The sequence below is a fragment of the Trachemys scripta genome, chromosome 1, assembly GCF_013100865.1.
Source record: "Trachemys scripta elegans isolate TJP31775 chromosome 1, CAS_Tse_1.0, whole genome shotgun sequence".
In the NCBI taxonomy this organism is placed as follows: domain Eukaryota; kingdom Metazoa; phylum Chordata; order Testudines; family Emydidae; genus Trachemys; species Trachemys scripta.
In genome coordinates, this window is record NC_048298.1 from 85,729,208 (window position 1) to 85,745,872 (window position 16,665).

At 43.0% G+C, this 16,665-nt stretch overlaps 1 protein-coding gene across 1 annotated transcript; it reads right to left on the reverse strand.

The window, feature by feature from the left end:
* Positions 1-8,513: 8,513 nt before the first annotated feature.
* On the reverse strand, positions 8,514-9,148 carry LOC117879271 (histone H4). The gene has a single exon (XM_034774339.1). It carries the CDS (start codon positions 9,139-9,141, stop codon positions 8,830-8,832), a length of 312 nt encoding a protein of 103 aa, XP_034630230.1. The 5' UTR covers positions 9,142-9,148; the 3' UTR covers positions 8,514-8,829.
* Positions 9,149-16,665: the final 7,517 nt, after the last annotated feature.

Sequence of the window (16,665 nt, forward strand, 5' to 3'; positions counted from 1 at the left end):
AGGCCTGGTCTACACTACGACTTTAATTCGGATTTATCAGCTTTAATTCGAATTAACCCTGTAACCGTCCACACAACGACGCCATTTAATTCGATGTAAAGGGCCCTTTAAATCGATTTCTGTACTCCACCCCAACGAGCGGAGTAGCGCCAAAATCGATTTTAGCAATTCGAATTAGGGTTAGTGTGGCCGCAATTCGATGGTATTGGCCTCCGGGAGCTATCCCACAGTGCATCATTGTGACCGCTCTGGACAGCAATCCGAACTCGGATGCACTGGCCAGGTAGACAGGAAAAGCCCCGCGAACATTTGAACTTCATTTCCTGTTTGCCCAGCGTGGAGAGCACAGGTGACCACAGATACCTCATCAGCACAGGTAACCATGCAGGCTGATAATCGAAAAAGAGCACCAGCATGGACCGTGAGGGAGGTACTGGATCTGATCGCTGTATGGGGAGAGGATTCAGTGCTTGCAGAACTTCGTTCTAAAAGACGAAATGCAAAAACTTTTGAAAAAATTTCCAAGGGCATGATGGAGAGAGGCCACAATAGGGACTCTGAGCAGTGCCGCGTGAAGGTCAAGGAGCTCAGACAAGCCTATCAAAAAACAAAGGAGGCAAACGGTCGCTCCGGGTCAGAGCCACGGACATGCCGCTACTACGCCGAGCTGCATGCAATTCTAGGGGGGGCTGCCACCACTACCCCACCTTTGTTCGTGGATTCTGGGTCGGGGATAGTCTCGACGCCTGAGGATTCTGCCGAGGGGGTAGAGGAGGAGGAGGAGGAGGATGAGCTTGCAGAGAGCACACAGCACTCCATTCTCCCCAACAGCCAGGATCTTTTTATCACCCTGACTGAAGTACCCTCCCAACCCTCCCAAGCCAGTACCGAAGACTCTGACCCCATGGAAGGGACCTCAGGTGAGTTTACCTTTTAAAATATAAAACTTGTTTTAAAAGCAAACAGTTTTTAATGATTACTTTGCCTGACTTTGCATTCGCGGTCAGTTCAGCTACTGGAAAAGTCTGTAGCTACTGGAAAAGTCTGTTAACGTGTATGGGGATGGAGCGGAAATCCTCCAGGGACATCTCCATGAAGCTCTCCTGGAGGTACTCCGAAAGCCTTGCCAGAAGGTTTCTGGGCAGTGCATCCTTATTCCCTCCTCCATGGTAGGACACTTGACCACGCCATGCTTGCAGCAAGTAATCTGGTATCATTGCCTGACAAAGCCTGGCAGCGTATGGTCCCGGTGTTTGCTGGCATTCAAGCAACATCCGTTCTTTATCTTGTTGTGTAATCCTCAGGAGAGTGATATCACTCCTGGTAACCTGGTTGAAATACGGGAACTTAATTAAGGGGACAGAGGTGGCCGTTCCTACTGGGCTGTTTGCCTGTGGCGGAAAATAAATCCTTCCCTGCAGTTAGTTTTTCGCGTTTGGCTAGCAGGGATCTTCCCTGTTACCAGCCACGCGGTGGGGGGAGGGTACTGTGATCATCCCAGAGAATTCATGGCGAGGGGGCGGGGGGGCCGGCGGCGGGGGGGGGGGGTAGTTTGGTGCCTGCAGGGATCTTCCTGCAGGGTTAGTTTGTTTTCTGGTGCTGCTGAATGTTAACAGAAAAACCGCAGCACTCTACTTGCCTGAAGGGGCCCAGACAAGCACCACCACACTGCCCCCCCCCCAACTGGCTGAGATTGGCCAGGCTTCTGCAGCACTCTACAAGCTATGCTTGGTATGTTGGAAAGCACGGACGGCGCTGAAGCTTACCATGGCCGCATGCAAGCCGAATTCTGTTGCCCAGACCTGTGATTGATCTCTAGCAGCAAAGCCACAGGCACTCAGCATTAAGAGGCAAAATGCGACCTTGCACAGAAATCACATGTGCTATGTAATGTGAACAGTGTTGGTCACCGTGAAAGAGTATAAGCATTGTTCTGCAAAATGTAGCTTTTAAAACAATTCTCTCTTTTTTCCCCTCCCTACAGCAGCTGCAAATTCCTCAAGCCTCCCTCCTCCATCCCGAAGGTTATCACAGATAAGGCGTCGTAAGAAGAAGACGCGGGAGGACATGTTTTCTGAAATTATGCAATCCAGCAGGAGTGACAGAGCTCATCTGAATGAGTGGAAGGAAACAGTTTCAAAGTATAGGAAAGAAGTCAGTGAACGTGAGGAGAGGAGGGACCAACGTGAGGAGAGGAGGGACCAACGTGAGGAGAGGAGAGACGATCGAGATGAGAGATGGCGGCAGGAAGACCAGAGGATGAAGGATGCAACGCTGGGGCTGCTCCGGCGTCTGGTGGAGGTTCAGGAACGGCTGCTGGAAAACAGACTGCCGCTTCAGCCCCTGTTCCACCCTCCCCCCTCCCCATGTTCCGTATCCTCCTCACCCAGACGTGTAAGAACGCGGGGGGGGAGGCTCCGTACACCTTCCCATTCCACCCCAGTGGACAGCCCAAGCAAAAGGCTGTCATTTTTTTAACCTTTTCTTTGTGGCTTTTTCCTTCCCAGCAATCCTCCTCCCAAATACCACCCGGGTTCCCTCCCTCTTTTTCTAATCTATTAATAAAGAATAAATGATTTTTAAATGATAGTGACTTTATTTGGTTTGAAAGAAAGCTGGGGGAAGGGGCAGGGTGGGTTCCTTACAGAAAATCAGTCAGTAAAGGGGGAGGGTATTCATGAAGGAGAAACAAACAGATATTTCACACGGTAGCCTGGCCAGCCATGAAACTGGTTTTCAAAGCTTCTCTGATGCACAGCGCTTCATGGTGTGATCTTCTAATCGCCCTGGTGTCTGGCTGCGCGTAATCAGCAGCCAGGCGATTTGCCTCAGCCTCCCACCCCGCCATAAAGGTCTCCCCCTTACTTTCACAGAGATTGTGGAGCACACAGCAAGCAGAAATAACAATGGGGAGATTTCTTTGGCTGAGGTCAGAGCGAGTCAATAATGAACGCCAGCGGCCTTTTAAACGGCCAAATGCACATTCTACCACCATTCTGCACTTGCTTAGCCTGTAGTTAAACAGCTCCTGACTCCTGTCCAGGCTGCCTGTGTATGGCTTCATAAGCCATGGCATTAAGGGGTAGGCTGGGTCCCCAAGAATAACTATGGGCATTTCAACATCCCCAACGGTTATTTTCTGGTCCGGAAAGTAAGTCCCTTGCTGCAGCCCTTTAAACAGAGTAGTGTTCCTGAAGACGCGAGCGTCATGAACCCTTCCCGCCCAGCCCGCGTTGATGTTGGTGAAACGTCCCTTGTGATCCACAAGTGCTTGCAGCACCATTGAAAAGTACCCCTTGCGGTTTATGTACTCGGTGGCTTGGTGCTCCGGTGCCAAGATAGGGATATGGGTTCCGTCTATTGCCCCACCACAGTTAGGGAATCCCATTGCAGCAAAACCATCCACTATAGCCTGCACATTTCCCAGAGTCACTAACTTTCGTAGCAGCACCTGAGTGATTGCTTTGGCTACTTGCATCACAGCAGCCCCCACAGTAGATTTGCCCACTCCAAATTGATTCCCGACTGACCGGTAGCTGTCTGGCGTTGCAAGCTTCCACAGGGCTATCGCCACGCGCTTCTCAACTGTGAGGGCTGCTCTCATCTTGGTATTCTGGCGTTTCAGGGCAGGGGACAGCAAGTCACAAAGTTCCATGAAAGTGCCCTTACGCATGCGAAAGTTCCGCAGCCACTGGGAATCGTCCCAGACCTGCAACACTATGCGGTCCCACCAGTCTGTGCTTGTCTCCCGGGCCCAGAATCGGCGTTCCATGGATAGAATCTGCCCCATTAACAACATGATCTCCAAAGCACCGGGGCCTGTGGTTTCACTGAATTCTGTATCCGTGTCTGTGTCCATGTCCTCATCATGCTGCCGCCGCCGCTGCCTCCTCCTCTCCTCGTTTTTCTGGTCCTGGCTGAGCATAAACTCCACGAGAACGCGCGAGGTGTTTGCAATATTCATGAGTGCTGTCTTGACCTCAGCGGGCTCCATGCTTGCCGTGGTATGGAGTCTGCAGTGTTCACCCACCCAAGAAAAAAGGCGCGAAAATGGTTGTCTGCCATCCGTTGCTTTCATGCAGGGAGGGAGGGAGGGAGGGAGGAAGTGAGACTGTACCCAGAACCACCTGCGACGATGTTTTTTGTCCCATCAGGCACTGGGATCTTAACCCACAATCCCAATGGGCGCGGGAGACTGCGGGAACTATGGGATAGTTATGGATTTGCTACCCACAGTGCAACGGTGCAGAAATCGACGCTAGCCCCGGTACTTGGACGCACACCACCGAATTACTGTGCTAGTGTGGCCGCACTCATTTCGACTTTATACAACCTGTATCTCAAATCCGAATTATCTAAATTCGGATTAATCCCGTAGTGTAGACATACCCCAAGAAAGCGGCCAAGAGCCCGAAAAAGCTTACAGCCGCTAAGCCCACGAAAGTACCTAAGAGCCCGGGTAAAGCCAAAGCGGTGAAGGCCAAGTCTGTGAAGCCAACTAAACTTAAAGCAGCAAAGGCGGCACCCAAGAAGTGAAACTGATTAAAGAGGAAAGGAATCTTCTCAGCCGAACAAACCCAATGGCTCTTTTAAGAGGCACAATCCCTTCCCCGAAGGAGCTGAAACATCGGGATCACTTACTTAATAACCTAACCGTGTCTCCCTTGAAGGGCAGAAACTCCCTTCTCACTTGGTAACAGAAGAGGACAGAAACACGTCTCTGGGAAAGGGTATTTCTTAGTACGTTTCTTATCCTATCTCCTTCATATCAGCTTTAGTCCCGCGCTCTCGGAGAAAAACAGTGTGAAATGCTAAAATGTTAGTGATCTATAGACAAAGGTCCCTTTTCTGACCTGGAAGGAGCGGGAATAGGGATCAGCCGTAGTTAGTTTGAAAAAAACGCACTTTGCCGGGATTGGCCAGTGAGAACTCACACTGCCCCCCCCCCCTTTATAAACGAGATTAAGTGTCTCATACTGGCGTCTTTATCTATTTTGGCAAGAACATTTGAGAAGATCAGTGGCTACAAATTATTCCCCCCAGGAAATTTATTTGTTTTCCAATCAGATTTGTGGGCTATTTGGAACTCTACGCTCTTTTCAATCGGTATCGAAGCAGTGGAGAGAGTAACGCTGGTCATTGTTATTACACTTTGGCTATAATATACTTTTCCTATAGATTCTAATCCATTCCCCACTTTTATGATACTTCTAAATTACTGTTTCCAAAAATGAATCGGGAATAAATAAAAATTCTGTTGTAGTTGTTTCACTCGTCTCAAAAAGTCAGATAATTTCAGCTCTTGCTTGTTAAACTCCTCGTCATTACGGTATGGCAAGCTACAAAGGGCGAGGAATGAGTCTGGCTTTCTTGTCTCGAGCAGCATTCCCAGCCAACTGGAGAATCTCAGCGGTCAGATACTCCAGCACCGCAGCCATATAGATCCGGACTCCGGCATCTACTCGCTCAGCGTAATAACATTTCCGAAGCAGACAGTATACACGGCCAACTGGAAACTGCAGCCCGCCCTTTACCTGACTACTTTCCTCGGCCCGACATTATGACGCAAAAACTATTAAATGCGCCTCACTCAAAAAAAAAAAAAAGAGGGAGGGCGGGAGGAATGACACTTTCACACATTCATTTTATATCTCTTCTCTTATTACAATAAAACGGTTTCTGATAGGCTAAAAAGGTCACGATCTGTCAACATCCCGTGGGGATGAGGATCTAACTTTAACCAATGATGAGGTAGGATGTGAAAGTTTATACGTCTAACAGCCAATAGTTAACCAAGAAAAGCTGTCCGCTAATTTGCATTAAATAGTGGGGCGGGCGCCAGTATTCTCTTGTTTTTGCGGTTCAACTAGAAAGAGAGTACTTTTAGGACACTCCGTCTCTAACGCAGGAACATAACTCATTTTAAACGTTCCATTTAAAGTGCAAGACACTCAAAATTTCAAAGCACCCTGCCTAAAAGATATTTTGATCTGAATAATTACCTTATATAAAATATCGAAACTATGTTGATTGTGTGCTTAACTACCGGTATTTAACGTTTGCCTCAGAAAGTTTCTCACGGGAACGTTGATTAAAGGTGTTCTGCCTCCTTTATGTGGTTTATGAACTATGCTTATAAACAAAAGAGCACACACCCAAATGGATGGCGAATCTGTTTGTAAATCAAACAGGAAATCCTGGGGAATAGTTTGGTAGCGAATGCGTATTCAAAACCACTCCCCGCGACAGACTTCAGGGGCGTTTAGATAGCCTCTTTAACTGGTAAAATAGGACAGGGTGGGATTGGGCAATCTTTGCACAGCGCGACGTTTTCAAACGTACAAAAGGATTTATCACCGCCCAATCCTTGCAGAGCGCGGGCTTTTCAAATTTACGAAAGGGTTTAATCACCTCCCAGATGCAAAAGGAGATATTGCTTATAACTCACCAACAATTTTGCTTCTCTGACTGTCCTGGCTTTTGTCACTTCTGAAGCCGATGTGCCACGGCCACAGACATCTTCCATCCATTACACTACCAAATTGTGCCTTTTCCCGCGCACTCCCCTAAACGTGGATTATATAAAGAGACTATGCTTGGCTCCCGCACTAATCCCAGTTACCCAATTTGGAAAATGCAACTTCCAAATTGATTTCTGTAATTCAGTCTCAAAAGAATATTAGCCACTGTTATGAGGATTAAAGGTACCTCGACAATACGAATTTGTAGCTAGAGCAGCAAAGCCCTCAGTTACGATTATCTTTTTTCGGGGAGTGGATGGCTGGTGCTGGGGTCAGGGAAACTGGCTAAAGAGACTGTGTCTGATGCTCCCAGTCTGCCTCCAACTAAATGCTTTCTTACTCCAGAACTCACCTCAACTGCTAGCAGAGCACCTCACCCTCCCTGATTGAACTAACCTCGTTATCTCCACACTGATATATACCTGCCTCTGGAGATTTCCATTACTTGCATCTGAAGAAGTGAGGTTCTTACCCACGAAAGCTTATGCTCCCAATACTTCTGTTAGTCTCAAAGGTGCCACAGGACCCTCTGTTGCTTTTTACTCCAGAAAGTGTTTTGAGTCGCCTATCTCAGTAACAAAGACGTAATCCATTAAAATTTATCTAAACACGTTTCAAATTAAGAATTAAATACCATAACAAACAAGCCAAATTAGGTTTTTGTGTATTTTAAGTTTCAGCATTTCAGGTTTTCTCAAGTGTGTAAAGAGAGCTGGTGAACACAACCACAGCTGCTTTTAGATATATTTTTAGTAGGCAGATTAATAGGAGCGTTTTGCTTCAAATATAGACTACAGCACCAGCAAACAAATGTAGTTTTTTTTGAGAATGTAAAATAATTTAGGGTCTGGAGTAAAGGGTTTTTCCTTATGTTTAAGGAATTTTTAGCGCAACTCAATTTATACCGAAAGCCTAATTGAGGGATACTGGCTCCTACCATGAGAATGCCGAAAGGAAGTGGGTGGCAGCCATTAACGCAGTTATGAGCTGAAACGTCGGGGCTGCATTCTTCACAGTTTTGGAGGCCAAACATGATGAAAGATATTGTATTGTGACTTTCAAATCTATAAAAAACATAGTAGCTTGCGTTCTCAGTCACTAACGGAACAGGACAATGAAAATGACCAATGATCGGTGATTTAATATAACAGCTTGCCTCTACTCATGCCAGGTACCTGTTTTAGATCAAGCTGAAGATAAATCTAAAGGGTTTGATGAAGACTATATATAGTTTCAGGCTAAGTGGACAGAGCATTTTGATATGAAGGACAGACTGGTTTTGAGCCAGTGAAATGGCTTGATGTAAGAAATACTTTTATCCAACTGAACTCACCGACATAGATTCAGAAGTCAGTAATACAGACAGGGGAAAGGGGAGACATTAGGAGCACCAGGACTACGATTTTTTTAAATTAAACTGAAAAAAGAGTGAAGATTTTTCAATAGACTGATTTGACCAGATCCTTGCTACTTTGAAATGTTTATTTCTCAGATTGTATTTTGGAGTATCCTGAAAGGGCGTTAGAGAAAGACCACCCTCTCCCTTCCAGATTTTGTTGTCTCGTTAGTCTAGGAAAAAAGGAGGGAGAGGAAATTTCTAATATACACGAGTAAATATCACTCAGTCATCGGCAAGGACATATTCTACACTTCTAAATGCCTTCATCCCTCAGCCCCGATAGGAAAAGGAATCTTATTTTGTCTTTAAATCGCCTACAATTTCTACGAGTCCCTCCCTCTGTTCTCCCTTTGTCCCCTTGGACATGAAGCCACATCAGGGGGGAAAAATGAACCAAAACATCCCGTTTACACGTTATGACTATTCTCACTTGGTTATGCCCCTAACGGGAGAATTCATAATGCTTACCTCCTACAATAAATTATATCTTAAAATATTAGCCGCTGTTTTGAGTTTTAAGGAGCTAAATAATAGATTTCTAGACAGGTTAGAAGAGGGCTCAGCTATCCTCTACCGAGAAACCCAGGATGTTCTGCCTGTTAGTCAGAAAGCTGGCTATCAGACTTGTGCTTAAGGAAACAAAGGTTGTCTAGCTAAATAGCCTCTTAATACAAGTGCTTAGTCACCAACGCGTCAGTGAAATTATTCACATGATCTTCTATTTCATTTCCAATACATGCTTTAGCAAACAAGAACGTTAAGACATGTAGTGTACATAGCCTAAATATGACATGCTAAATGAAGTAAATAAAGTTTTCTGAAAGTAATACAACTCTTATTATGAAAATATGGGTGGCTCTTAAAAGAGCCTTTGTTTGTTTGGTTTTAAAGGTAAATCAGAAAGAAGCCTTAGCCCCCGAATCCGTACAGAGTACGACCCTGGCGTTTCAGAGCGTAAACCACGTCCATGGCTGTCACAGTCTTCCGCTTCGCATGTTCCGTATAAGTAACAGCATCGCGGATCACGTTTTCAAGAAAAACTTTGAGCACGCCACGAGTCTCTTCATAGATCAACCCAGAAATACGCTTGACACCACCACGACGAGCTAAACGACGAATAGCCGGTTTGGTAATACCTTGAATGTTATCGCGAAGTACCTTCCGATGGCGCTTAGCGCCCCCCTTTCCGAGACCTTTACCGCCTTTGCCCCGACCAGACATGTTGCTCCCAGCCACAAAGCACACTGCGCTTCGGGAACCTGCACTCTCCTTATACGGTCGGTCGACCGACCTGACTGAAAACTGGTACTGAAAAGGGGCGAGGTCTAGTTTTTATTGTCCTTTTTCCTTCCTTCCTTCCTCCGCTCGCCGTTCTCTTGATGTTGTTCGATTGAGAGGCAGGTTATTGACTCTCTTTTCTTTCTTTTTCGTCTTTTCCCGCACTCACCATTTTCTGTATACTGCTCCATTTAGACTCCACAAATTTTCGATTTATATTTCAATTATATTTTATACCGAGACACCTTATCTATTCCTACCTCTATTAATTCCTACCTCTACTGAATCCCACATTTGTGGCAATGTCGGTCGCTCTCTGAATTGCTTGAAAGAAGAGTCTATTTCAAACTGCACTTTTCTTTTATCTTCTGTTATTGTCGGGTTTTTTTTTTTCTATCTGGAGGGTATTCAGATCACAGTGCTTCATATTTGTGGCTATTTTCTTTAAAAAATACTCCTTTGATTTTGAGTGATTTGAAATCTGCGGCAAAATCTGACCAATCAGGATTTCTGACAAATCATCTTTCGCGGCCATTTTCCAAAGAGTACACTGGATTAATATGCTAAGTAGAGCCAGGCCCTATATCCGTATTTCTGTTTTGTTTGTTTGTTTGTTTGTTTGTTTGTTTTGTTTAATTTCATTTGGAGGTATTTTTATTGTTGCTATTCTTTTTGCAGTACATGCAAAAGGATGTCTTCATTTGAATGACTGCAGAAATAATCACTCAGAAAACCAGACTCCTTTCCCGTTCCAGAGAAAGGACACACTCCTTTTCTTCATAGGCATAAATAATTGTTTTATGCTGGGAAGAGTTGAGTTTCCGAATTGCAAATCTAAAAACTGAAAAGAATACTTTGAAATTGCTATTGTCTATACACATGACAACACACATTGAATAAAATACAATTTAGCTATGAGTCTGCAGCTCTTCAGAAAGCATGGAAATGATCAGAAGGGGTTCTCAAAAACAGAATTATGCCACCTTTCCCCCTTTCTTATCCTCTATTGCCCTCTGATGGAAATTCTTTTTCAATCTGCACAAGTTGCAAAAGATATATAAAAATGGGTTTGTTGTTCAGTGCTTACTAATAATAAACAAACATCTATCATACAAGAAAATAATGGTAATAATTAATAATAATAAATACCAGAGAGACAAGGTGGATGATGTAATCTATTTTCTTTGACCAGCTTCTGTTGGTGAAAGAGACAAGCTTTCTCTGTGTAAGCTTGAAAGTTTGGCTCTTTCACCAATATAAGCTGGTACAATAAAAGACATTAAATCACCCACCTTGGCTCTCTAGTATTTATTATTATTAAGTGAAGAGGCAAGGGAGGAATAATAGAATGCAAAGAGCCTCTGGCATGGAGGAGAGATATGCTATGAGAGAATGTCAAGGGGGAAATGGGGCACACAGAACCCCTGGTGATAGAGGAGATTGGGGATCCTGGTAGGGGATAGGGGCAAAGGGGAACACATAGAGCCCCTAGCATGAGGGAATGGTGGGGAAAAGTAAATGGGAAGGAGGTAATAATTGTTCACATCATGCCCCCTCCCATGTGTGGAAAATGGGGGAGGGGAAATAGGCACAGAAAACTCTTTCAATGGAGTGGAAGGGACTGGGGGATCTTGGTATGAATGGAGTGGGAAACGGGGAAATAAGGACACACACAGGGTGTGGATGGGAGACCCTGTAATGGGGTGGAAATGGGGTTGGGAGAATGGGCACACAGAATCCGTGGCAGGAGGGAGATTGGGGAAACCTGTTATGAGGAAAGGAGAGGGGGGGGGGAGAAAAGGGGGGGGCACACAGAGTACCTTCCATTGTGGGGAAGAAATGGAAAATCCTGGAGTGGAGGGAGGAGGAAATGGAGGGAGGACACATGGAACCCCTGGTTAGGGAGAGATTGTGGGAACCCGTAATTGCAGGGCTCCCTTAAAAAGAGGGGGAAAGGAGGAAAGTGATGAAATATGTGACCCTCTAGTTCACTTCTGTCAGTCACATTGTAGGATTACCTGTATTTGGAATATTAGTTTATTTCTACCACCACCAGACAGAAAGGAATATATATTGCCAGTAGAATCTCAGTTACACAAGATATGTTTGCTATATATGAGGTCTAACTATTGGGAGACCTTTTTATTATCCATCATTTTGTTAGATATTGTCATCTCCCCCCCCCTCCCCTCAATATATTGAGGTAACATGTAGGGACCTTAATGAAATAAAGGCCTCATAATGCTAGGCACCATTAAAACAGATGGCAAGTGACAGACTAGGTTGTAAACATGTCTAAAATATAACCTGATACAACTTGGAGACTGAACAAGGAAAAAACAAAACAAAACAAAAGGAACTAAAACAGTTTTATTTTATTTTTAATAAATACAGTGCAACCATTCAGTGTAATTAAACTTAATTTTTCCACTCAGGAAGTTACAAGTATGAAACATGAGATAAATGTTTATACTGTATGAGCAGGGTGAAACCTTGTAATGGGTTCAATTAAGATCCCATTGAGATTGGTAGATGTGAACTCATCCTTCAATTAACATAATTGTAAACATAAAATAGCAAATGAACAAAGAGAGGAAGACTTGTGGTGTGTCTGTATGTGGCTCATTCACATACAGGATGAGAACCTACTTCCACTGTTTCTCATTACTCAGCTCAGAGATTTGTACTGTAGATCTAAAGTTCCCAACCCTAATGACCCACACAGTGGTCATAGTTCCACATGATGAATTTCTGTCTGCCTTTTTAAAACCATACGGATAGATAGATAGATAGATAGATAGATAGATAGATAGATAGATAGATAGATAGATAGATCAGATTAAAATTAAAAGAGTGTTAAGGCTGCATTTTAGTTAGGTTTTTAACCCTGGTGTCCTAATATATCTGTTTCTGTCTGTAGCTAGAGCGGATAGATTGCTAATACTAATTAAGAATCAAAACAGGAATGCCATCTCCAAAGCCAGCTATCTTTGCATGGTTACATTCAACTCCGATACTGCCTCTACTAGATTATATCCTTAAGGAAACATAGGTCTCCATGAAGGCCTTGGATCCCAGTCATTAAAAGAACAGAATGTATCTAATCATTACTTTGGAAGAATGTATAATACCATCTGGAGGAATACATGCACATATATATCTGTATATATTTATTATATAGCTATATTATATACAATGGCATGCATATATACATCATATATTAATTGCACATTACACAGGAGGGAAAAATCTATGTTAAAGGAAGTTAAGGTTACAAAGTCAAGCACTCAAAATTAGTAAATGACAGTACTGTTTGCCCATGAAACCCTAATTTGTTCCTTTTGTGTGTATTATTTATGATACTGTGATGCTCTAGGATTGAAATATGACCATGTATATCATTGTTGCTACCAGTTAGACAATTGCAACAAAACTTGCATAAAGTATATCATGTAAGGTGTCAATGGAAAGTTATGCTTAGCTAAATAAGATTATCATGTTTAAATCCATGTATCATCACTGCATCTGAAGTTATGAATATTGACTATGTATCTATATCTTAAATGTGTTGTTCCTGGGGTAACACCCACAAGGTAGTTTACATCCAGCCTAGCCAGCACACTGTGAATGGACTATTCAAGTTTACATCCAGCTCCAGCCAGAATATGGGTAATTGCTGCCCTGTGAGTCAGCAAGCCATGTAAAGGCATGTTACTTGTTTATGTGACCCTGGACTCCATCTTGTGCCTATATCTTCCCACAAACTGAGACTGTGAGCTCTTTTTGAAAGAAAAAAATCTCCAGGTGCATGGCAAAGGATATAAAAGACCCTGGAAACATCTCCATCTTGCCTCTTTCCTGCTCTGGTTCTCTGGACTATGGATTTACAACTAAAAGAGACATTCTAATCTATGGAAGTTCTTTTGTAGTTACCAGAGTCTGTACATCACTGCTACAAACTTAATATAAGAATATTGAAATTATTGTATGTATATTATCTATTAACCATTTAAAGTCTCTTCTTCTTTTCTTTATAAATAAACCTTTAGATTTTAATTACTAAAGGATTGGCAACAATGTGATTATTGGGTAAGATCTGAGTTATATGCTGACCTGATTATGTGTCTGATCTCTTGAGATCAGAAGAACCCTTTGTTTGATGAAGTTGTTTTTAACAACCACTCATCATAAAGTCTAGTGTCTTGGTGGTTAATAAAGTCTGGAATGACTAAGGAGACTGCATTTTTGGCTTCTTGGCACCCAATGTGGAGAGACAGAAGATTACTTTTGTTACTGGCTTGGTAAATCTAATGATAGAATAAGTACAAATTTGGGGTGAATCTGCCCTATTTCTCAGCAGTTTGTCCTGAAACTAGTACTCTCAGCTGTGACCCACTGAGGCACAGTGACAGATACAGTATTCAATTCCCATCCACCTCCCCACTCCCCCACTACATACAGGACCCCTACATCTTTCAGTGCACTTATGGTTGGAGTTCATGAATTAGAAGCTATTTCCCCCCTTCTTATTGTTAATTGTACGGCCTTAGCCCTTATATACTACACCTTATTCAAGGCTTGTTCTGAATAGAAAATTATTAATTTCCTCATAGGCTTTTCTATGGAGGTCATCAGTATATTATTTGATTGCTTCACCAAAAAAATAATGAATTTATTTTAACAACACCCCTCTAACATGAGGAATGGTATCATACATATTTAATAGATGCGGGAAAAGTCACAAAGAAATTAAGATCAAATGTGTCTGCTAATTTTGGGTACACAATTTGAGACTCCTGATTTTTCAGATTGTTTAGCATTCTATATCACTTTATCTGTTCAAAGCACAGCTCTCAGGGACTTCAGTTGAAGCTGTGAGCTCTGCACTTCTGCAAATCACAACCCTGGTGTGACAAGTTGGACAATTAGAATATAAGGAGCATATAATAAATGTGGGGAGAAAAAAACAAAAATTCTTTAAGTGATGTGCTAAGCATCCCATAGAAAGTCTGTGGCAGAGTCAGGCATATAAGCTAGTTCTTCAGGTCAGCCTTCAACTGCATTATGGGCCTGCAGGAAGTCAGTGAAGCGTACCTGATGGTACTCTTTGAAGTCACCAAACTCTGTGCTATTAGCGCCAAGAGTGTTACCATATTCACAAGGACAGCCAATTAACCTGACTCCATCACCATATTCTGGTAACTAGAAAACTACTCCAAATGACACAATGGCTCGTTTAAAAGCCAGTGCATTCACATTGAAAGGAGCTGTAGGAAGACCATAACTTGTGCTCCTCTAATCACAAGATTTGCGTATGAGGTTTATTTAAAATTGAAAATTCTTTTGACGAAACAATAGCATCTAGAAAGTATTGTTTCTGAAAGCAGAGTGCTGAGTAGGCACATATTTTTGTGTTCTCATCTAATATTCACCATTTCTTATCTTATGATGGATGAAGCAATCTGAATACTCCTTACTTGTGGTGAAAACAACGCCAATGAGTCCTTGTGGTGCCTTAGAGACTAACAAATGTATTTGGTCTTAAGCTTTTGTGGTCTAGAACCCACTTTATCAGATGCATGAAGTGAAAAATACAGGAGCAGGTATAAATACATGAAAGGATGGGGGTTGCTTTGCCAAGTGTGAGGTCAGTCTAATCAGATTAAATCAATAAACAGCAGGATACCAAGGGAGGAAAAAACAACTTTTTAAGTGGTAAGAGAGTGGTCCATTACAGACAGTTGACAAGAAGGTGTGAGTAACAGTAGGGAGAAATTAGTATTGGGGAAATTAAGTTTAGGTTTTGTAATGACCCAATCACTCCCAGTCTTTATTCAGGCCTAGTCTGATTGTATCCAGTTTGCAAATTAATTCCAGTTCTTCAGCTTCACGTTGGAGTCTGTTTTTGAAGTTTTTTTGTTGAAGAATTGCCACTTTGAGGTCTGTTATTGAGTGACCAGAGAGATTGAAGTGTTCTCCTACTGGTTTTTGAATGTTATGATTCCTGATGTCAGATTTGTGTCCATTTGTGTAGAGACTGTCCTGTTTGGCCAATGTACATGGCAGAGGGGCATTGCTGGCACAGGATGGCATATATCACATTGGTAGGTGAACAAGCCACAGATGGTGTGGCTGATATGGTAAGGTCCTATGATGGTGTCCCTTGAATAGATATGTGGACAGAGTTGGTACCGGAGTTTGTAGCAGGCTTTGGTTCCTGGGTTGGTGTTTTTGTTGTATGGTGTGGTGTTGCTGGTGAGTATTTGTTTCAGGTTGAGGGGCTGTCTGTAGGCGAGGACTGACCTATCTCGCAAGGTCTGTGAGAGTGAGGGATCGTCCTTCAGGAGAGGTTTTAGTTGGGGGCTGTAGGTGACTGCTAGTGGTGTTCTGTTACTTTCTTTGTTGGGCCTGTCTTATAGTAGCTGACTTCTCGGTACCCTTCTGGCTCTGTCAATCTGTTTCTTCACTTCACAGGTGGGTATTGCAGTTTTAAGAACACTTGATAGAGATTCTGTAAGTATTTATCTCTGTCTGAGGGATTGGAGCAAATGCGGTTGTATGTTAGAGCTTGGCTGTAGACAATGGATCATGTGATGTGGTCTGGATGAAAACTGAAGGCAAGTAGGTTACCTGAAGCAAATAACAGACCTAAAAGTGGCACTTGGTAAAGCAACCCCCATCCTTTCATGTATTTATATCTGCTCCTGTATTTTTCACTTCATGCATCTGATGAAGTGTGTTCTAGCCCACGAAAGCTTAAACCCAAATAAATTTGTTAGTCTCTAAGATGCCACAAGGACTCCTCGTTGTTTTTGCTGATACAGACTAACGTGGCTACCACTCTGAAACCTTACTTGTGGTGCTGTATCTGAGGAGCACCCTGTGCAAAACTCTCTAAAATTTCACTACAAAGTCTACCTCATGCATTTTACAATTCATTACTTTTAAAAGCATTTTTGTATGCATGTGCATTTCAGAATACTTTGAAAATAATAATCAGCTCATTTTGGGGGAAGAAGTATTTTAAGAACCCCTTGAACAAATATCCCTGAATTTGTATCACAAATACTACATAAATCTCTGTTTTACATCTGGGCACATCTCTTCATTACTCAGCTACCTGGTCCTACCTTATCTTAGTTCATCCAAGCCCGTGGTAAGCTTGGAGGTACCACAAGAAGAAGGGAAGGCAGTGGGTCTGTGAAGAGACTAAGAGACAATTGGAAGCAGGAGAGTAGATATGCAGAGTCCCTTCATCTCTAACTAACATTATTACACTGGTAAAAGTTTCTAGTGTAGACCTGGCCAGTGTCTAGAAACATCTCTCTTCTTCTGTGTTCTAGAGTCTATTGGATTTTGCTTTCTCTTTGATTGGTCCTTAAATTGTACTCTCTCTCTCTGTCTTTTTCCCCCTTACCTTGTTCTGAAGGCCAGTACTATAGCTCATCTAATATATTTATATTTTTT

Bases quoted from the DNA above. Each gene is read 5' to 3' on its own strand.
- LOC117879271 (XM_034774339.1), bottom strand. From the start codon at position 9,141: ATGTCTGGTCGGGGCAAAGGCGGTAAAGGTCTCGGAAAGGGGGGCGCT.